Raw genomic sequence first — 22564 nt, forward strand, 5'->3', positions numbered from 1 at the left:
TACTCACACAGAATCCTGGTTTCCTTACCTAGAGAAATGGAGGTAATTTGCAGGATCACACTTTTAAGAGTTGTAGTGCAGATATAAGAGTGAAATTTAGTCATGTACTTAGAATAGTACCTGGCAAACATTAACAAATATTAGCTATTATTACTATATTATTACTATACTACTACTATCTTACCACTAGCATTTCTAAAGCAAACATCAATACGGTCCCCTTTTTATTAACAGCTACAACAGGAGCCCTGTTAGTTAAATATATGATACCCAAGAATTGTGGGAGGTGAAGCTAAAAAGTCTGATAGACACATCAAGCCATCTTTCTGTTTTCATGTGCTCAAAGGACCTGAAAAAAAAATGGTTGGTTAGGAAATCTGCTTGAAAGTATCTATACAGATATGTTTTAGGAGCACCTATTTTTTTATATCTATAAATATAATGTATTATATTTAAAGCAAATATTTAGAACTGAAAAGGAAGTTATAAATCATAAGTTCTACTTTTTTTTACAAAGAAGGAAATAGATCAATCTGACAGGTTGACAACTTGCCTCCACTTGAGTTCTTGATAGCACTAGACCCCTGGGATGAGAACCCCTGGACTTCTGCCTCTCTCTAAGGCTTTTCCCACTTCCCCCACAGAAGCTTTCTCTTGCATTCTGACTGCTGAAAAGTAACTCAATCCACTTCATTTAATATTTATTTACCATTCAATTTACAGCTCTGTAAGGGGAGAAATATATCAGAAAAAAAGTACAATTTTCTCTTTCTGAAAATTCTGAATGATTCTACTTTGCTCCAAGGGATAGCAAAAGACACAAAAACATATTTGTACAAACACACACAAAAGCACTATCTTTAAAGTTAAAAAATACCAAATTTAAGTATTTAGAAATGATAGGGTCTAGGGTGAAAGGGTGAGGACACGTGAAAAGTAATTTATGCCAATTGTTTCTTTCCTTGAATTAGCACTTATTTTGGGTTTGATACCCAACTGCACTCATATTGGAAACTTAGTGTAAACTACCTGGTGATTCCACTAGGAAGTTACAACCCATGTATGAGTAAGATGTTCTGAATATAAGCCTATGAAAAACTTTAGGAACTCTTGATGTCTTTCCTTTTACATAAATTCTATCTCAATCTGATGTACTTTGGGTGATCAAGAAAACTAAAGGCTAAGAACAGAAAGCTAACTTCTTTAAATGAGACAAATGGAAAAGTTTTTCCAACTACCACTATAAGAAATTTTTTCTTTCAAGAAAGAAATTTTTCTTCCAAATACCAAATCAATTTCCTCAACTGTACAGCTATAACTTGATGGTTTTTACTCTACTTCACTTTTAAATTTGTCTAAACAATAATAATAATAAAGTATCTTTCCTGTTTTTTTTTCAAGATAAAAATCATTAAATGATGTGTTGAAGATGCCACTATAAATACTTAACATTTTGGTTATGGCTTCTGCATTGAAAATCTATAGGAATTTTTCCAATTAACTTTCAAATCTTTCCACAACCTCTCTGTAAAAAACAAACAACAAAAAAAACTCCAACAAAATCTTTAAGATAGCTTAAATGAATGCTTTACATATCAAACATGGATTCACAAGTCCCTATACCGTAGTATCAATTTTAAGAAGTGTCCTAAATATGCTCTGTATTAGTTTTCTTGATTATGTCAATAATATAGAAACATTTTTAATGTAACAGAACATTTAATTACATCCACTTCCCATGAACACACTAGTCATTCAATGATGATTATATTGGCCACTTCCACTGGTTGGCAGGAGGCTCTTCCACTAAAGGCTCCCATGGTTTCCACTGTAACATTTTTCTGGCCAGACTTAGTTCATTTTCAGCCTGTTAATAAAAATTTTTAAAAGATCATTTGATTACACTGTTCAACAGGTATTTATCATAGCTAATGACTGAAATATAATTATTAGAACTGTTGTCAACATATTAATACCTAATAAACCGTTCCACCATCAAATGTTGAACATTATTAATGAAATTATCTTAATTCTCATAGCTACATAATCATGAGTAAGAAAGGATGGCTTTTGATTTTTTCTATTTGATTAAAATTTGCTATGAGAGTGTTCAAAAGTTTACTTGGTGAATTTTTAATCTTAATTGTCTGTTTCACCATTAGACTACAAATTCTTTGAGAATGAGATGTCTCTTCGTCTATGTTTTATCATGGGCCACAGTAAAACACAACAAACAAATTCTACTAAAGGATCCATAATATACATATAAAAGTAAAACAAAACTAAAAATATCATTACCTTTACTAGCTATGATACATTATTTTCTATTATTTTTTTCCCTGCTAGTCACAACCCATCTGATTTCTTGACCCATAATCACTTAAGACCCAGTTTGTAAAACAGTGATCTATGGAGTGTAGAATATCATAGGTGCACAAAAATTATTTATTGATTGAATTAATTTCCTTAGTCAATTATTTTACATTTGCTTGTTTCCCTTCAAGCAAATTTATAACATATTTAACAAATATTTTATGTATCTTTTTATTTCACATTTTTATACAAGAAAAAGACCTATGACAACTCTAGCCAACTTAGAAGAACACTGTCAAACACTTGTCAGGATGTCAGAGAAGGAATTCAAATACAGAGTTAAGTGCCAAATAAGTGCAATGCCTCATTTATGCCAGTGGGGCAAAACAGCCAATCTATGTTTAGCAGCAAGTCTAAAATGTATACAAACAATGACTTAAAAAGTAGATTAATAGAAATCTGAGGGTAGAGGGATTTACTAATGCTGAAATGAGAAAATAGCATAAATACTAACTAAAAATATCCCTAAAGATGGCTGTTTCCCTGATGGCCCTTTGGCCTGGGTCTCTTGACCATTCATGCTTTCTTTAAGCCCCCAAGGCATCGTGTAGTGTGGGGGCCTGAACATCACCGAGGTCAACCCCAATTCAGGTAGCTGACCCAGCTGCATGAGACCCCTGTTGCCTACTCCTACTCTCTTCCTTGGCTTTTTTTTTTTTTTTTAAGATTTTATTTATTTATTTTTGACAGAGAGAGACACAGCGAGAGAGGGAACACAAGCAGGGGGAGAGGGCAAGGGAGAAGCAGGCCTCCCACCGAGCAGGGAGCCCAACGCAGGGCTCAACCCCAGGACCCTGGGATCATGACCTGAGCCAAAGGCAGATGCTCAACTGACTGAGCCACCAGGTGCCCCCTCTTCCTTGGCTTCTAACACACTACCTTTTCCTTATTTCTCTCATACTACCCCTCTAGAAATGGGCTATCCAAAATGGTAGCTACTACCTACATGTGACTACTGAGTAGGCATTTGAAATGCAGCTAGTTCAAATTCAGATGTGCTGCAAGTATAAAATACACAAAAGATTTTAAAGACTTAGTATAAAAAAAGAATATAAAATATGTCAATATTTTAATATTGATTATGTTTCAGTATTTTAAATATATTAGGTAAAGTAAAACATTATTAAAATTTAACTTTAATACTGCCCATGAAAATGTGGAGAATGGCACAGCTGACATAAAAACACCTATTGTAGGGGGGCCTGGGTGGCTCAGATGGTTAAGCGTCTGCCTTCGGCTCAGGTCGTGATCCCAGGGTCCTGGGATCGAGTCCCGTGTCGGGCTCCCTGCTCCTTGGGAGCCTGCTTCTCCCTCTGCCTCTCTCTCTGTCTTTCATGAATAAATTAAAAAAATCTTTAAAAAAAAAACAAAAAAACAAAAAAAAAACACCTATTGTACCCTGAGACTGCAATTGCATGATAAATTAATGTATAAGTTAAACTAAAGTCATGATCAAAGTGAGCTCTGACAGAAAAGAAAGAACAGGAAAAGGACAATACTAAGTTAGTAGCAAGCTCCCATATGGTAACAAACAGTTGGCCCATGAGTAGAAGGCCAGGAAAATAGGCCTTGGAATGACCGAAATAGTCTACATTCATAAAAAGCTCTCCGAATGCCCTATTCCTCTCTTAACAAAGCCATCTAACATCTTCTGAATTTGTGTGTCATGTCTATTGGTGATATACCTCCCTAATCACCCATACTACCCAATATTTCCTTTTGTCCTTTAATAAAACCCAAGAAGAAATGGTTGTATTTTTTTAAAATACAAAAAATGTACAAATTAAATGAAACGAGTATCAGATGGCTTCTAAGGGTAGACATCTAAACCTATAATATTGGGGCAGGGAGAGGGGGTCTGAAGTGGTGGGGCAAAGGGGGAGGGTGAGTTGACCAAATAAAAATTTTAAAAATCTCTACATGAGAGAAAATATTGAGTTGAAGTCAAAAGGCAAAGAAGAGACGGAAAAAATGTGCAAATATAGCAAAATTTAAGGTTAAAATCTCTTTTATTTTAAAAAACACTCAAAGAAATATAGAAGAAAAACACTAAAAACAAATGATAGCGTAAAACCATGAATGATATAATTTATAAAACACAAAATACAAGAACATATTTTAAGTTTAACCTTACTAGTAATTGGGGAAAAAATGCACAACTTAAAAAGAAAAAGGCATAGATGTGTTAATCAAAGTCAATTAACTTTATGATTTTATGATTCAAAAAAATCTGTATTTCTCCATATTCAAAATATACTAAGCCTTTAAAACATAAAAGTATGTATCTAAAAAGATACAATTATTCAAATAACAGAAATATTGTGTTACTAGTTTGAACTAAAGGCTAACAAGACCATGCTGATTAAATTCAAGGTGTATCCAACTCCAAATTTCCAAAAGAAGCCTCATAAATTCAAGTTATAATTACTGATAAATATTTAATTGACATATACATGATAGAAATATTTCCTATATGTGATTATTCTTATATTTCAGAGTTGATATAAAGAAATTTAGTTTTTCCTTTTTTCTGGAATGTCAGTTTTGTGTCTCTAAGTATTGTGCCTCTGACCATTTAAAAAGCCAAACATCTAAATATTCAACTTTTTCTTTACCTGAAGAATCACCTCTTCTAGTTGGCCACCCTGAAGTTGGTCTTCTAATTTCTTAACATCTGGTTCCTGTAATTTAAGCGGAAAAAAGAAAAAAAGATTTAAAGAAAGGAGCACAATATCTGAATGTTTTAATATCCTAATTAAAAAGACCCAAATATAAAATAGCACTTACTGTAGCAAACACAATTAATTTTTCTTTCATTAAACCCTTACTAATGTTTGCCAAGTATCTGGTGGAAACCCGTTTAATCTCTCTACTATTTTATTGCTTTTCTGTCTTAATATTAACTTGCATATCAAGAGTAAGAAATATGATGTCCAACTCGGTCTTTCTAAAACACAGATTTTAAAATACCACTTTATTTTCTTAGTACTTCCTATATTTCGTCTCAGAACATTAGTATTTGAAATAAATGCTATCCTATGACCCAGAATTCCACTCCTAGGTATACACCAAACAGAAATGTATAATACATTAACCAAATGGCATGTCCAACAATGTTCACAGCAGCACAAATTATAACCCTAAACTAGAAATAATTCAAATAATCATATATAGAATTAATGAATAAATTATAGTATTTGGATATATATATATAGAATACTACATAGCAATGAGAAAATACGAGTAACAACTGTAAGTAAAAACATAGATGATTCTCTCAAACATAATATTAAAATAAAGAAACTACACACAAAAGAGCACAGACTGATGATTCCATTTATAGAAAGTTAAAAACCAGGTGAAATGTATCTGTCGTGACAGAGGTCAGAAGAGTAGTTATCTTTAGGAGGGTAGTAACTTGGAGGGAAGAAAGAGAGGGTTTGGGCATTCTGGAAATGTCCTCTTTTTGATTTGGTGTTAACATGGGTGTGATTACTTTGTGAAAATTCATCAAACTCTACATTTATGATTTCTGCACATTTTGGTACATTATTCTTCAATAAGAGGTTTTTTAAAAAAGAAATGCAAGGGCGCCTGGGTGGCTCAGTCGTTAAGCATCTGCCTTCAGCTCAGGTCATGCTCTCAGGGTCCTGGGATCAAGCCCCGCATTGGGCTCCCTGCTCCGCGGGAAGCCTGCTTCACCCTCTCCCACTCCCCCTGCTTGTGTTCCCTCTCTTGCTGTGTCTCTCTCTGTCAAATTAATAAATAAAAATCTTTAATAAAAAAAAAGAAATGCTAATAGGGTACCTAGAAAATACAATGACATGTATTTATTGCTAGTAAACTGAGCTTTGTGAGATCCAGAAACCATGTTCTATACACTTACACTTACATAAGTAAGGTGTGAATAGGATGGTTTTTTGGCCCACAAATGGAATGAAAAGAGGGAGAAAAAAAACAAAGCTATTTTCTACAGGAACTGGCATGTTTCTGCTTCTGGGCATCTGCTGGCTGACCACGGATATCTGCATGGCTTGTTCCTTCACTTCCATTCAAGTTTTTGCTCATATATTACTTTCTGGGTGAGGCCCAGTCTGATAATAATTTATACTGTGGTAGGCTAAATAATGCCCCACAAAATGTACATGACCTAATCCATAAAACCTATGAACGTTACCTTGTGTGGCAAATACTCTGCAGATGTAATTAAGAATTCTGAGACAGAGAGATTATCCTAAATTCTCCAAGTGGGCCCTAGCAATTACAGATGTCCTTATAAGACAGAGGCAGGGGGAAATTATGCATAGAAGAGAAAGTAATGTGAGGGCGCCTGGGTGGCTCAGTTGGTTAAGCGACTGCCTTCGGCTCAGGTCATGATCCTGGAGTCCCGGGATCGAGTCCCACATCGGGCTCCCTGCTCAGCGGGGAGTCTGCTTCTCCCTCTGACCCTCCCCCCCTCATGTGCTCTCTCTCTCTCTCATTCTCTCTCTCAAATAAATAAAATCTCAAATTAAATAAATAAATAAATAAATAAAATAAAATAAAAAAGAAGAGAAAGTAATGTGACCACAGAGGCAGAGATTAGAATGATGTGGTCATAAGCCAAAAAATGCTGAAAGCCACCAGAGCTGGAAGAGTCAAGGAACAGGGTCTACCCTAGAACCTCTAAAAGGAATGCAGTCTTGTCAAAACCTTGATTTGGGCCCTTGGTACTAATTTTAGAATTTTGGCTTCCAGAAATGTAAAAGAATAAATTTCTATTGTTTTCAGCCACCAAGTTTAGAACAGGCAGAGGAAGTAAAAACGTGTTATAACATCCCTCATCACCCGGATACACATCATTCTCTTTTCATTTTCCTTCACTGCATTTAACTGCTTTCTAACATGCTATGTAATGTACTTCTTTATTTACTTACTTACTTCTTTGCCTCCCACCATTAATGTATAATCTCCAAGAAAGCAGGGATTTTTACCCGTTTTGTTCATTATCATATAGGCACTGGCTTCCATGCCTACAACCATACATGGCATATAACAGGCATTCAGTTGTTTCTTGAATAGATGAAAATAGTTGGAAAAGAAGAGGGAGGAAAGCAGAGGAACATGTTTGAGAAAGACTGTTTAACTCAGAATTAACTGAGCTTTAAAGCCAAACTTCAAAAGCAAAACTGGGAAGGTGGTCATTGTTAAGAGACCCAGGAGAGTGAAGAAAAGCAAGCAAGGAAGGTTCATTATTTTCAACTCAAGAGAACCTTGTGCTAGGAAAACAACTCAAAATTTGTCTTAGTGAAGGTAAGTTAATAATATGACCTCTATTTATCAGTGGCACAATGTAATTAAGCTTAATAAGCTACCATGTTCTGATCACATGTGCTTGCCACTATGTTAAGCACTCTACATATATTACCTCATTCAGTCCTAACAATAAGTATTCAGGTAGGTATTATTATACCCAAATTTTAGATGAGGAAACTGAGACAGAGAAATGGGTAATATGCCAATAGTGACTCAGCAAATAAGGATTAGAGCTGAGATGAAAATTTTGGACAGGCCACAAACCAATACTTTTCACCAATATTCTATCTCCCTAGTATAACATGAAAAAGTATTTATTTTTATTTCCATTTTTGGCTTAGTAAGTAGATACTTTAAAATAATAACAATATTTACTGAAGACTTTGTGTAAGACTCGACTGAGGGTTAAAAATCTGTAATAATTTTACCAAAAATAGGAATCAGTGATACAACTATTATGCAGTGCTTGGGATTGTTAAAAAAAACTATTTGTATGTAGGCTTCTAGATAAACAAACATTTCTACGGGACCTTATATAAGCACCAGGTACCATGCTAGATTCTTGGGATACAAAGATGAATGGAAACATCAATCATAAGTAGCTTATGGACTAGTAGAGAGGACATAAATAAAATACAGTGTGACAGGTACAATGGAAGAAAAGCAAGGAAACTGTCAATCTCTCCTTGGGGAGGTAAGAAAAGGTTTCACGGAGGAAGAAGTAACGGATCTTGAGGCCCGAGTAAGAACTGCCAGAAAGACAAGGTAAGGGCATTCCAGGAAGGGGGAAGAGAAAACACAAAAGAAACACAAAAATAAAACTGCATGTAATTCACATAACTATCAGCTGTTTGGTATTGCTGAAGTATAGGGTACGAAATGGAAATGACAACATAAGACTGAGAAGATAATCCAGAATCAGATCTTGGGGTGCCTTCCATACCATGCTAAGGACTTTATCCTGGAAGCCAGTGGTTCCCAACCCTGGCTGTACATCAAAGACTTGCAGATAAAAGTAGTTAGGTGAGTTTCATACAATTAACTCAGCAAACATTCTTAAACTCGGCCTCTGAGAAACACTAACCAATAAACCACAGGAAGGTTTTTAGGCAGGAAGAACCTGGATCAGATTTATATATTGAAAAAAAAAAATCACTCTATTGGCAGTGTGGGGCATATAATGAAGTATGATGGAACTACACACAGACCAGTAAGTTACAACGCAATCAGAAGAGCCGAAGTCAGAGAAAACTATTTTAAAACTAATAAGTGAAAGTAATGACAGTAAACTATTCTTTGGTTGACACTGGCTAAGACAGAAAAGAAAAATAGGGCAAAAATAAAGGAAGATATAAAGATAACAGTTTTCAAGACAGGAATAAGTTAAATACATTTTGAGGCTATCTGAAAGATAAGATCAGAGGCTAAAAAGAGAAATAGAAAAAAACAAAGTGGAATAAGGTTATGGAGAAGGAAAGCAGAGAAACACTCAGAGTTGAAGAGCTTCACCTCATCAAAGAGAAAGGGAAATTTCTTACTCTGTGATGGGAAAAAATTCATAAGCCCACTTACCTTAAGGAAAACATGAAATCAAAGGAAATGTTGAACTTCCCCTTAGAGACTTTAATCTGTAAGTCACTTTCAGAATTGCCAAGCTAAAAATAAAAGTTCTAAATCAAATTGCATTGTTTTGCTGCATACCCAGGGAAAAATAATTATTCTCTTTGGGCTAGGTTTTGGTAACATAATAATAAGAAAAATATATTAGAGCCACTTATTACATACATGTAATTACTTTTAGAGTTTATGAACATTTTTGGATAATTACAAAAGTCTGTGAAATAACTGCTGGTGTGAAAATTTAATAATTTAAAAATTTAATTGCACAAGAGGGCAATATAGTTTGGTATAAAAGAACTAGCAGCAGTCTATGGTGTGTCTGGCTAGAGCCTTTGATTTAAAACCTGTAAAATGCTTGTATTAGTCTGCTAGGGTTGCCAACAAAATACCGTAGATTGTGTGGCTTCAACAACAGAAATTTATTTTCTCACTGCTCTGGAGACTGTTAGTCCAAAATCAAGGTCCAACAGGGTCAGTTTCTGATGAGAGTTTTCTTTCTGGCTTGCATATAGTTACCTTCTCATTGTGTCCTCCTCACATGGCTGTCTCTTCTCCTAAGAACACTAATCCTACTGAATCAGGGTGCCAATCTTATGACCTCATTAACCTTAATTACTTCTATAGATGTTCCATCCATACTGGGGGGATTAGAGCTTCAACATATGAATCTGGGGAGGGAGGGGGGAAATACAGTCAGTCCGTAACAATGTTTGATACAATTTTTGGTAATTAAGACACTGACTCGGTCCTCTTTGTAACAAAGCACTTTCTAAAATAGTTATTTCTGGGAATTTTTTTTTAAACACAACAGACATTTTTTGTTTTGCTTTCATTCTTCTCTACTCTGAAACTAAAGAAAAGAGGTAAGGATTGATGTATCTATAGAAAGTCAATAACCAACAAAGGACTTGATAGGGAAGAGAGGTAAAAGAACAATGTGAACTTAAGAGACTTGATGTTATTCTTTCACTCTGGTATTTAACAGTGGCTTGCACATGGAAAGCACTTAGTAAACAGGAGTTTGCTGAATGAAGGGAAAAAGGATGGAAGGAAAGCACAGAAGAATAAAAGAAAGGAAAACATGTAAAATATGTAAAAAATAAGCAACTGAACTTTTTTGTTAATATTGCATTGAAACCATAAATCCAAATCAAGACAGCTACTTACCGCTTTAACCATACTCAGCTTCTCATTTGTAATCTGTTCTGTATACTTTCTATATGCTGCGTTTTTAGGAATTTGCTCAAGAACATCAAGAATCTTTGTGTACAATATTCTTAGCCTCTGAAAAGACAAATCATATACATTTCCAATTTAAAATATCATCAAAGATTCAACAGAACACTTTTAAAAAGTCTCACAAATTACAAAAAGAAAAAAAAAAGACTCACATCTGTTTTTTAAAATGCATTTAACTCTTTCTTATTGCTATTTCTTCATGTCTATGCCCTATCCATCACCTTTATAAATGAGGAAAAATGTGAGTACAGTTGACCCTTGGACAACGCTGGGGTTAGGGAGCCAATCCCCGGCATGGTTGAAAATCCACGTATAACCTATGACTCCCCCAAAACTTAACTACTAATAGCTTACTGTTGACTGGAAGCCTGACCAATAACATAAACAGTTGGTTAACACATATTTCATATGTTGTATGTATCACATATATTCTTACAATAAAGTAAGCTAGGGAAAAGAAAATGTTATTAAGAAAATCGTAAGGAAAATATACTTACAGCACTGTACTGTATTCATTGAAAAAAATCTGCATATAAGTGGACTCATGCAGTTCAAACCCATGCTATTCAAGGGTCAAGTGTATAAATATGGATACTTTTTATGTTGCATGAACAAAAGTTGTGTATAAGCCAAAGGTATGATAAGAAGTAGAACTAAAACTGCATTCTAACTTATTGCTAATGATGGTGAGCGCTGTGAATTGTGCAAGACTGTTGAATCACAGATCTGTACCTCTGAAACAAATAATGCAATATATGTTAAGAAAAAAAAAGAAAAAGATAGCAGGAGGGGAAAAATGAAGGGGAGTAAGTCGGAGGGGGAGACGAACCATGAGAGACGATGGACTCTGAAAAACAAACTGAGGGTTCTAGAGGGGAGGGGGGTGGGGGGATGGGTTAGCCTGGTGATGGGTATTACAGAGGGCACGTTCTGCGTGGAGCACTGGGTGTTATGCACAAACAATGAATCATGGAACACTACATCAAAAACTAATGATGTAATGTATGGTGATTAACATAACGTAATCATAAAAATAAATAAAATAAAAATCAACTCATTTTGGGGCGCCTGGGTGGCTCAGTCATTAAGCGTCTGCCTTTGGCTCAGGTCATGATCCCAGGGATCGAGCTCCATATGGGGCTCCCTGCTCAGCGGGAAGCCGCCTTCTCCCTCTCCCACTCCCCCTGCTTGTGTTCCCTCTCTCACTGTGTCTCTCTCTGTCATATAAATAAAATCTTTAAAAAATAAAAATAAAAAAAATCAACTCATTTATTAAATCATTATTTCTCAAATTGATATCCTAAGCACTACAAATTCAGATTTTTTTTTAATTTTTCTTATTTGAATTTCTGTAGAAGTAAAACATACAAACAATGATTATAAAGGATGATCAAACTTAACTAAATATAGTCATAATACTTCAGCTTATGATGACTGAGTTGGTATCATGTGAATGAAGGTTTCACCAGAGGCTTAAGAGAAAAGGAACACGAGAACAGAGTCACCGTATAGCCTGTATTAAAGCACACTGAACTTCAAGTTCACATACAGCAGTCAGTAGTAAAGTCACATGGTAAGAAGCTGTTATAGCAGATCCTAACTCACAAGTGTTCATAAGTAGTAAGTATAGTCATAAATATACATACATGATAAAGAACTTATTATTTATTTGTATTTAATTTGAAACTTGTTTTAGTTTAATTGTACAAAATCCATAGGTGTTAATACCTAGTTTCATTCATATATATTCACAATATACATACGAATAAGCAAATTAATCTTCAGGGCCTCTAAGAATTGCTTTTCCTAAAAAGTAATCTGCATATTTAGACATTATTTATATATTTGAATACGATGTTCCATAAGAGGGTATTTTAACTATACTAATGTAGAAATTATTGGATAACATATAATCTGAATTATATGTGGGTTTTTTAGCCCTCATTTCTTTTTTTTTTTAAGATTTTATTTATTTATTTGACAGAGAGAGAGAGATAGCAAGAGAGGGAACATAAGCAGGGGGAGTGGGAGAGCGAGAAGCTGGCTTCCCGCGGATCAGGGAGCCCGACGTGGGGCTCAATCCCAGGACCCTGGAATCATGACCTGAGCCGAAGGCAGACACTTAACGACTGAGCCACCCAGGCGCCCCTAGCCTCGTTTCTTCTTTTTTTATTTTTTTTTAAAGATTTTTATTTATTTACTTGACAGAGAGAGAGACAGCGGAGAGAGGGAACACAGGCAGGGGGAGTGGGAGAGGGAGAAGCAGGCTTCCCTCAGAGCAGGGAGCCCGATGCGGGGCTCGATCCCAGGACCCTGGGATCATGACCTGAGCGGAAGGCAGACGCTTAACGACTGAGCCACCCAGGTGCCCTGACTCATTTCTTCTTAATTTTAGCAAAGGATATGGCAATAGAAAGGTCAGGTTAAGAGACTTGGGTTCTAAAATGAAGATGTTAATAATATCTGCTTCACAGGTTGTTGTAGAACTTAGAACAGTATCTGACACACATTAACTTTCAATAAATGTTAGTATTATTCTATTGGAGGGAGTCACTTCAGCAGGTATCAGAGAAAGTTTCAAGAAAAAGAACTGAGATAGACCTGGAGGAATGGTAGAACTTGGATGCTTAAGACGTAGGAAAAGACAATTTTATACATGGAATACACACATAGGATTGAATGGCAAAAATAAAAGGAACATAAAGCCATCAGTATATAGTCCTATTTTCCTTAAACTGTGCTGTTCAATAGCCACTGACCAAATATGACTATTGAGCACTTGAAATGTGGCTAGTCTGAACTAAGAGTGCTATAAATGTAAATACACAGTGGATTTTGAAAATCTAGTATAAAAGAGTATAATATATTAATTTTTATATTGATTATATTGTGAAATGGTAATATTTTATTAAAATAAATAAAACATTAATATATTTTAAATATATTACATAAAATATATTATTAGTTTTTACCTTTTCTGTATTAAAAAAGTGAGTCCTAGAAAATTTAAAATTACAAACATGGTTTACATTTATAACCCACATTATACTTTTATTGGACAGCATGTGGCTAGAATATAGAATACACAAGAAATGTTTAGGAGATAAGGTTAGAGAAAGAGTCAGACTGTAAGTGGTTTTGTGTGCCAAGTTAGAGCATTTGAGATTATTCTGTGGGCAATTAAAAGATGTAGGGAAATTGCATGATTAGATTTGTGTTTCAGGAAAATTAACCAGGTAGTAGTGACTTAAAGGACTAGATGGAAGTGAAAAAGGCAGAAAGGCCCGTAACAAAGTTGCTGCAATTCTCTAAACAATAGCAGGGGAAAATGTGGTAACGGGCAGAAAAGGAAAGACGTCAGACTGGAGAGCTGTTACAGAAAAGGATCAAGAGAACTTGTCACTGGAATTAACATGAAGATACAGGGGAAAGAGAAGTATCAACCGTGATGTTCAGCTGCCAGTCTAGGGAGTAGAAAGACTCTGATACCATCAGGAAAAATAGAGTCCACAGTAAAAGAAATAGATTTAGAAAGGGAAAACCATGAGTTCCGTCCTAGATAATAATGAGTCATTGTGAACTCATAAGAAGTACACAACATTCATTCAACAAACCTTGTATTTGCTGAGCACATACCATGTGCTGGTTATTGTTCTAGCAGTGAACAAAATAATAAAAAATCCCTGCCTTCATGAAAACCTATCTTCTAATAGAGTAAATGATTAAAATAAATTAGTAGCATACAGTGTGCTGAATAGTTACCTGGAGGGCCTTTGTTAGGACTCTTCTATTCAAAGTGAAATCAAAAGCCAGTGGAGAGTTTTGCAGAGTGACATGACCAGACTCACATTTGTCAGGCTGACTCTAGCTTGGTTGAAGACAGACAAACTGAAGAAGTGACAAGGAAGGAGAGGCAGTTAGGAAGCAAATGCAATTATCTACAGCTTAATGATGGTTGCTGAGAACATGGTAGTAGCAGAGGAGATGGTGAGAAGTACTCAAAATCTGGATATATGCTAAAAGTAGAAACCTAGAGGATTTAATGAAGTACTAAATGTGGGGTGTGAGCAAAAGAGAGAAATTAAACATGAACTCAAAGTTTTTGACCTGAGTGAACACAAGAATGGAACTGCCATTCATTGAGGTGAGCAAGCCTGAAAAAAGAGCAGGTTTTAGGCAGAAGAACAGGAACTCAATTCGGACATTAAGTCTGGGTTGCCTGTCTGACATTCAAGTGGAGATATCACTAAGCAATTAAATACAGAAGACTCTCATAAAGAGAAGTCAGGGCTTGGCACAGAAATCTAACAGTTATCAGTGTACAGATGGTATTTAAAACCACTAGACTGGAGCACCTGGGTGGCTCAGTCATTAAGCGTCTGCCTTTGGCTCAGGTCATGATCCCAGGGTCCTGGGATCGAGCCCCACATTGGGCTCCCTGCTCCGCGGGAAGCCTGCTTCTCCCTCTCCCACTCCCCCTGCTTGTGTTCCCTCTCTCGCTGTGTCTCTCTCTGTCAAATAAATAAAATCTTTAACAAAAAATATTAACAATAATAAAACCACTAGATTGGGTCCAGACAAGGAGAAAAATATAGAGAAAAGTTCCAAGAACTAAGTCTTAGCACTCCAAAATTTGTAAACTGGAATATGAGAAATAACCAGAAAAGGAGAAGGCAAAAAGAGTAAGGGGGATAAAAAACAAACAAAAAAATCCCCAGGAGACTGAGATGTCTCCAAGCACAAAGTGCTTGGTGGAGACAGTGCCAAATGTGGCAAGTGCTATTACTGGGTCAATTAGATGAGAAACATGAGCTGACCAATGGATTTAGCAGAATGGAAATCATGGTGACCTTGGAAGAGCAGTTCTAGGGGCGCCTGGGTGGCTCAGTCCTTAAGCGCCTGTCTTCGGCTCAGGTCATGATCCCAGAGTCCTGGGATCGAGCCCCGCATCGGGCTCCCTGCTCAGCGAGGAGCCTGCTTCTCCCTCTCCCACTCCCCTTGTGTTCCCTCTCTCGCTGTGTCTCTCTCTGTCAAATAAATAAAATCTTAAAAAAAAAAAAAGCAGTTCTAGCCAAGTCTGAGTGGAGTGAGTTCAAAGGGCAGTAAGAGAAATTGGAGACAGTTAAATACAGATAACTCGAGTTATCTATAAAGGGGAGGAGAGAAATGGTGTGATTATTGAAGGGAAGAAAGGGATCGAGGGAGGAGGTTTTTGAAGTTTTTGTTAGATGGAAGCATTCCCACTAAAAGGGAAAACTGATGACATAGGGGGTTAATTGCTAGAGCGATATAGGCGGTAAGCCAAAGTGTATTGGAATCTAAGGCAGCTAGGCAGAAAATGTGAGGCGGGGTTAAAGGTGGAAAATGGAGATATAGGTATGGGAGGGCATTCGTTAAAGTACAAGTGAAGCCACGAGAAGGCTACGGAAAAACTGAACAAGAGCGGCTTAAGAACGCGGTCATGGCGCACGCACGCACGCAAACACAGGGCACCGGTCAGAGCAGACTGTTCTTGTCTCAAGGCCGCTCTCAGGCTGAGCTGTAATTTCACGCTTGAAATATCCGCATCCCCTTAGCCTTTCCCCCAAGGTCACAGGGTTCTAGGCGTCCTTGGGAAGTCAGGAAATGAAGCAGCACGTACCTCGTGTGGACTTTCACATACAGCCAATCCCACAAGGCCGGTGGTCTGTTCAAAAACAAGACACGATTCACGCTGTTTTTTCCGCGCGCCCACCACACTAAGGAAAGGCAAAACCACCAGTCCCCGGGCTAAAACTGGCCTAAAAGCAGCTATCGGTCTCTCAGAGCCACTAGTTGGGAGCGTTTTTTCTGCCTCTCCGAGCGGAGCTACCAAATCTGTCACCCCTGAGGGCACAGCAGAATAGGTCCCCCAAAACACCGGCAAGCCCGCGCCAGCTGCGGCCACCACCCGCGGGATGAGGGGCTTTCGGGATGACTACCCCCACGGTCTAAAACCCAACAGTGACCTCCATTCACCTTACCTTCTTCAGCAAACCCGCCATGACGGCGCCGACAGGGCGGGGACGCGCAGTCCTCTGGGAACCTCGCTCAGACCCGCTCAATCCACCACCGAGGCCGCCACACCGTCACCTTGGAAACAGCTTCGTTCCGCCGGGCTCAGGATTCCCACCCAGGCAAAGGCTGCGCCCCGCCCATTTCTAAGGGGAAAATTGACGCATGCGCAACGAGTACGCAAGCGTCTAAAGCAGACGGTGGAGGAAGCTGCTTTACGTCTCGGTTCTTGCTCTTACTACCGTTGACGGCTTGCCCAAAGTTTGAGAGAAACACTCCAAATTTCCAAAAAGCTCCGACAGAACCTGCCCTCGGCTTAACCTTTGGCGAATTCCTCAACCTCCCTTCCATAGTGTAGTGTGTAGTAAAATGAGAGTAGTTCTCTGGAGCTATCATCTAAGTGGTCTCATGGCAGCAAAGGTTAATAGCGCAAGCATATCGGTATTCTCAGTCTAATGCACCAAAGTAGTTTGCAGTGTGAGGCCATTTCCTGTCTCAACACTTTCCCACTTCACTTTCGGAAGTACATCATCCACTTTCTCATTTCCCCAGGTGAAGTGATAACGGACCATAGCACGTCTGTCTCCCCAGTTATCTCTGCAAACATTGATCGAGTACGCATTATGTGTTAGTTACCGGGACATAATTTGTAAGACAGGATCCCACGTCCTGGAGTTTACTAAACAAGGATGAAAACGTGCATTAATATTTGGTAAGTGTTCTAAAAGAGGTTTGTGCCAAGTGCAGTGGTAGCAGGGAAGAGGAAATAACTAACCAAAAATGGTAGATAACTGGAGTTGAAGTAGGCATTTGCTAAAAAGTCAATGGGAGAAAAGCACAAAAAAATTGAGTGAACACGTGTACGAAGAAATATATATATATTCTGAGTAGCAAGAGGTGTAACAAATAGTAAAACAACCCGTAGAATGGAAGAAGATATTTCCAACCACATAAAATCATCAAAAGATAAGTGGCACCTGGAATACACAGGGAACTTCTATAAATCAGTAAGAAGATAACTAATAACCAGAACAGGTCTCCCCTCTTCCATTCTTGCCTCCCACTCTGGACTATATGAAATGAGTTAACATATGTAAGGCGCCTGGCTGAGTGCATGGAACCCAGTACCACACACGTGATTGTTATTAATTTTTTATTTCATGGTTATTATTCTCAAACAAGTAACTATAATAATCCTTTTAGAATGTACTGTGCTCAAAATTCTCGCATGGTTTTTCACTCAAGGTGTAAAAATCAAAGTCCTTTCATCTACCTATAAGGTCCTGCACCACATAGCCCCACAGCCTCTCATTTCTCAGACTTGACCTCCTATTCCCCTCTCCCTGCTTAGGTAGCTGTTCTTCTAACCCTTTTCTTGGAAAACCCTTCCACCAGATGGGCACATGGCTCCATCTTTCACCTCCTTCAAGTCCTTGCTCAAATAGTACCTTCTAATTATGGCCTGCCCAGGCCATGAGATTTAAAATCACAAATTACCATGCACTCCTTGTGTTCTTCTCTGTTTCGTTTTCTTCATAGTCTTTATCCCCTTCTAATATGCTATCTAATTCTCTTACTTATATTGTTACTGTGCATCACCCTTTCTAGAATATATAAACCATATGCAGTGGAAATGTTTTCCTACCATATCTGAAATGCCTAAAATAGTACCTCATACATAATAAGCACTCAATAAATATATTTCTAATGAATACAATAGAAAAATAGGCAAAGGAAATGAATAGGCAATTGACAAAAACAGAAACAGGAACAGTCAATAAACATGAAAAAGACCCAACCTCCCTAATGATCAATAAAATCCAAATTAACTATAATTTTACTGCCATCTTATGAACAAAAATTAAAGACTGACAATACCAACTGATAGCAAGGATGTGGAGCAACAGGAAAACTCATACACTGCTGGTGGGAGTAAACTGGTATAATCACTTTAGGGAATAATTTCACAATAGTTGAAGATATGCAAAACCTACAACTGAGTGTAATAGCTTGAACTATGTCCCCCCAAATTCATATGTTGAGGTCATAACCCCCACTATCTCAAAAATGTGACCTTATATAAAAATAAGATAATTGCAAATGTAATTAGTTAAGATGAGGTAATTAGAGTAGGCCCTTGTCTAATACGACTGATGTCCTTATTAAAAGGAAAAATTTGGACACAGAAATGTACACAGGAAGAATGGCAAACATAATGCAAAGATGAAGGCAGAGATAGGGATGATGCTTCTATGAGTCAAGGAACAACAAAGAGTGCTAGAAAATCACTAGAAGTTAGGGGACAGGCAGGGAACAAATTCTCTTAGCCCTTATAAGAAACCAGACTTCTAGCCTCCAGACTTGATCTCAGACTTCTAGCCTCCAGACAGATGAGCTAATACTTTTAATGATGTTTAAATCCCTGAGTGTATGGTATTTTGTTACAGCAGTCCTATAAACTAACACTGAGTAATAGATTGATTTGATCATATATTCCTCTCTTCTATTAGGATAGCTGTCCCTAGAAATATGAGCCATGGGGGTCATATTTTTTCAGCTTCATATTCCCATTATGGGGGTCATAATCTTTCCAGCTCAGATTACTCAAGAATTAGGCTTCACCATAACTTCCATCATAATTTCTAACGTCTAGTATTTAAATCATTCACAATGACATTTCAGGACAGAGGAAATATATAATAACACACATGCACGTATTAACGGCATTTTAAAGATACAAGCAGACATGTGTATGGATGTACACACATACAAAAATACAAATTACTGAACTGGAACAAACCATCTGATGCATCAATTTGCTCCTGCAACAGTGACATTTATATTTGGACACAATAGATTAGATTCAGGAAACGATATTAGGATTGAGAGGAAATGTCATTATTTTTCAAACCAGATAACACTGAAATAATCACTGGAACTTAGATGAATGGAAGTTTATGAGGTCACAAACTTTTTATTCCTTGTCCCTCCAGATTCTAGGAATTTTTGTCATTGTGGATGTGTTCTAGAATATAGAATCATGTGATTATAAAAGAGGCATGTGTTTTCATTTGTTGTAGCTTTGGGAGTTCAGGCTATTGCCGTACCGTATTTGCTAAAGACACCACGGCTAGACAGACCTAGCTGATCCTGGCTAAGGTACTGCATAGCTAACCATTTCTATGTGGTGGGAAGATGTCTAGGTTTTCCGAGGCAATCCCTTTGCAGAGGTGCAAGGCTATGTATGGAGGGGGCTTGATAGTGGTGCCCTATGGCTGGTGACAGTAGAATTGGCTACAAAGAAATCAACCTTGTCACCTGTGATATCAGAAAGGGATTTGGGAATATCTTATTGTGAGTAGCAAGGACATCAAATGCATGATAGTCTCAGTTGGGAGAGAGTTCCCAGAGGGTAAGTGTTAGAATCCTCCTAAGGAAGGAGACAGATGTTAGGAAGTTCTGTAAACAAAATTAGAGCAGTCCAGGTGACTTAGAACTGAAATCTGGATCTCAAGTTTTACACAATATGCTGTGGAGGACCCCTAGCCTATCCAATAAGGAGGTCTTGTTTCCCCAAAATTAAGTAACTGGAAGAGTTATGACCTCCTACCTGCTTCTTAATGACAGAGGCTCTTCTGTGAAGGGCTGGATCTTACCAAAGTTAGGTAGTTAAAGTGTTTCTCTAGAATCTAGGGTTCTGGAGCTATGCTCCCCAACCAGTTACTTGAAGGAGGCATGAAAACAAATGGCTGGAAAAAAAAAAAGCATCTCAATTTTCAGGGCACGAGGGGCTCATTCCTAATAATCTAGAGGAGATAAGTACTACCTTGGCCAGTTTACTCTCAGTTTTCATGGTCAGGGAGCAGGGGTAAAAATAATGTCCCCTCAGGGAGTATTCTTTCCTCTCCCAGACTTAGCAAGAAAGAAAATCATTTTTTTCAAGTTAGTTCTTAGAACAGACCGAAATACTAAAATTTGAATTGTCTGGATATTACCCATCTCTTGTGCCTCCATTCATATCAGGCATATTCAAACCATTTTGGATTTTTTCCAGGTTTTTCTATCTATGCTATGGATATTTGTAAAAAGTGTCCATAACCAGATAATTTTCGATATGTTTTCCATATGGTGGTTTTTAGAACCTCACTCTAAATTGGGGTAGAACTTAGATGAAAGCCTTTTACCAAGTTTTATCCTCGTGCCTGTCAGCTTCCATGTATTTGAGTTACCTGATGTGTGAAAATGGGGATATCCGACACTGCCACCCAGATTTGGGATAAGTTAACATTGAGGTTAAACACAGGTATCTCTATTGAATAACAGAACCTATGGAAGGATCGAGCAATAAAGATTTCTAGGGGCATGTGCGTGGCTCAGTTGGTTAAGCATCTGCCTTCGGCTCAGGGTCCTGGGATTGAGCCCTGTCAGACTCCCTGCTCAATGGGGAGTCTACTTCTCCCTCTGCCCCTGCCCCTGCTCTTTCTATCTCTCCCCCTCCCCCATCTCCCTCAAATAAATAAATAAGAATTTCATTGTCAACCCAGCTTTAATTCCCAAGAGCCCCATTATTTGCAATATATAACATTATGCAATTTATAATATGTAATATAAAATGTAGTAAAAATAGTCTCAGGGATCTTCTTATACATTCAGGCAACTTGCCTCTCTCCATTACAAAGTAATCCTGTAATATAGACGCAAGATATCCCAAACTGCCTCTTTGTTTTCCATAGAGAGCCAGTTATGACTTCATAAGCCATGCAGTCAGTTCTTCAGGAGGTGGTGATAAAGAGACAGATGTAAATGGCAATCTTACACCATTGAGGGAATGAACCCCCCCCTTTTTAAAAGATTTTCTGGCAATTTCACTCGGTAAAAAATATAATAATCAGTACAACATAAAGGAGTTTGTTCTAAAATATCTCAGATACATATGGACAGCAAGAAAAAAAATCTAGTCCGGGAATGTCTAGGACCCAAAAAGAGCCAATCTGCCACTTAAAAAGTCATTTCTAAAAACAGTAAATAGCAAGATAAGGAGGACTTGATTATATGTCCTTATACGACATTAGAACACTATCGGATGCACTGTTAATAGTTGGAGAATGTATGAGGCTGACTTAAGGGGCAGTGAAAGGAAAAAGGAAAGGGGATAGTCAAAATGTCGCTGTCAGCGCCTGGGGGAAGGAGGGTAGCAGGGAAAAGAAACAGGCTGAAGAAAGGTGGATACTGTTACTAAAACTCCAGCTGAACAATAGAACCAGCACCCCCACAGTAACTCAGGGCCAGTAAACTAGGTGGAAAAGGGAAGCTAAGCAAATTCACCTAATACCCTAAAACCTGTGATGGTTGGAGAGGACATGATGGGGAGAATCTTGAAGAAACGGAGAGGCAAGCACATTAAACATAATTGATTTCTCAGCTTAATTACAAGAAAGAGGATGCAGAAGAGGAGTGTGATGTAAATGTCTTACTAGGGCTAACTTAGACAAGTAGAAATTAGAAGCAAATAATGATTGCCGTTATTATGTCTTTGTCTAAATAAAACTGCGTTATGATGAGATATGATTAAATCCTTGTCAACAATACGGAAAGCTTATAACTACTGCCATTGTCATGGGTGGTAGTGCTTTTCATCAGACCATCGCACCATGCTCACAAGTCTCAGACTGTCCCTTCCAAGAAAGCTGCCGGTACACTGCACTAGTTGGCAGTCATGTGATGCCTTTTTTTTTTTTCTTCATGTGATGCCTTCTTGACTGGCCTTTATTTCTGGGATATTCTAGGCATGAGCAAGGAAAGCTGAATATAGTAAGAAACTGACTTCCTATGTCCTCACTTACTCCAGCAGGTACACCCGCTCACCTCTAGCCCTGGGCTTGAGCCCACCTACCTTGACAGATGATGGTCTGAGTGGGTATTAGTTCTGCAAGGGACACACTGCAAGGGAGATACTAAGCAATATCTCCTTCCTTATCCTTTATTTGGAAGAGGCAAGTGGGCT

The 22564-nt window shown here is 37.7% G+C and overlaps 1 protein-coding gene across 1 annotated transcript; it reads right to left on the minus strand.

Moving 5' to 3' along the window:
• Nucleotides 1-686: 686 nt before the first annotated feature.
• Nucleotides 687-16691, minus strand: NDUFA5 (NADH:ubiquinone oxidoreductase subunit A5). Its single transcript, XM_028105010.2, has 5 exons — nt 16530-16691; nt 16169-16213; nt 10456-10572; nt 4989-5054; nt 687-1867 (listed from the first exon to the last, which is right to left on the minus strand). Exons 1-5 carry the CDS (start codon nt 16548-16550, stop codon nt 1766-1768), a joined length of 351 nt encoding a protein of 116 aa, XP_027960811.1. The 5' UTR covers nt 16551-16691; the 3' UTR covers nt 687-1765.
• Nucleotides 16692-22564: the final 5873 nt, after the last annotated feature.

The sequence above is a fragment of the Eumetopias jubatus genome, unplaced genomic scaffold (assembly GCF_037043125.1).
Source record: "Eumetopias jubatus isolate StellerSeaLion01/CBP00866 unplaced genomic scaffold, mEumJub1_p1.0 scaffold_14, whole genome shotgun sequence".
Classification (NCBI taxonomy): Eukaryota; Metazoa; Chordata; class Mammalia; order Carnivora; family Otariidae; genus Eumetopias; species Eumetopias jubatus.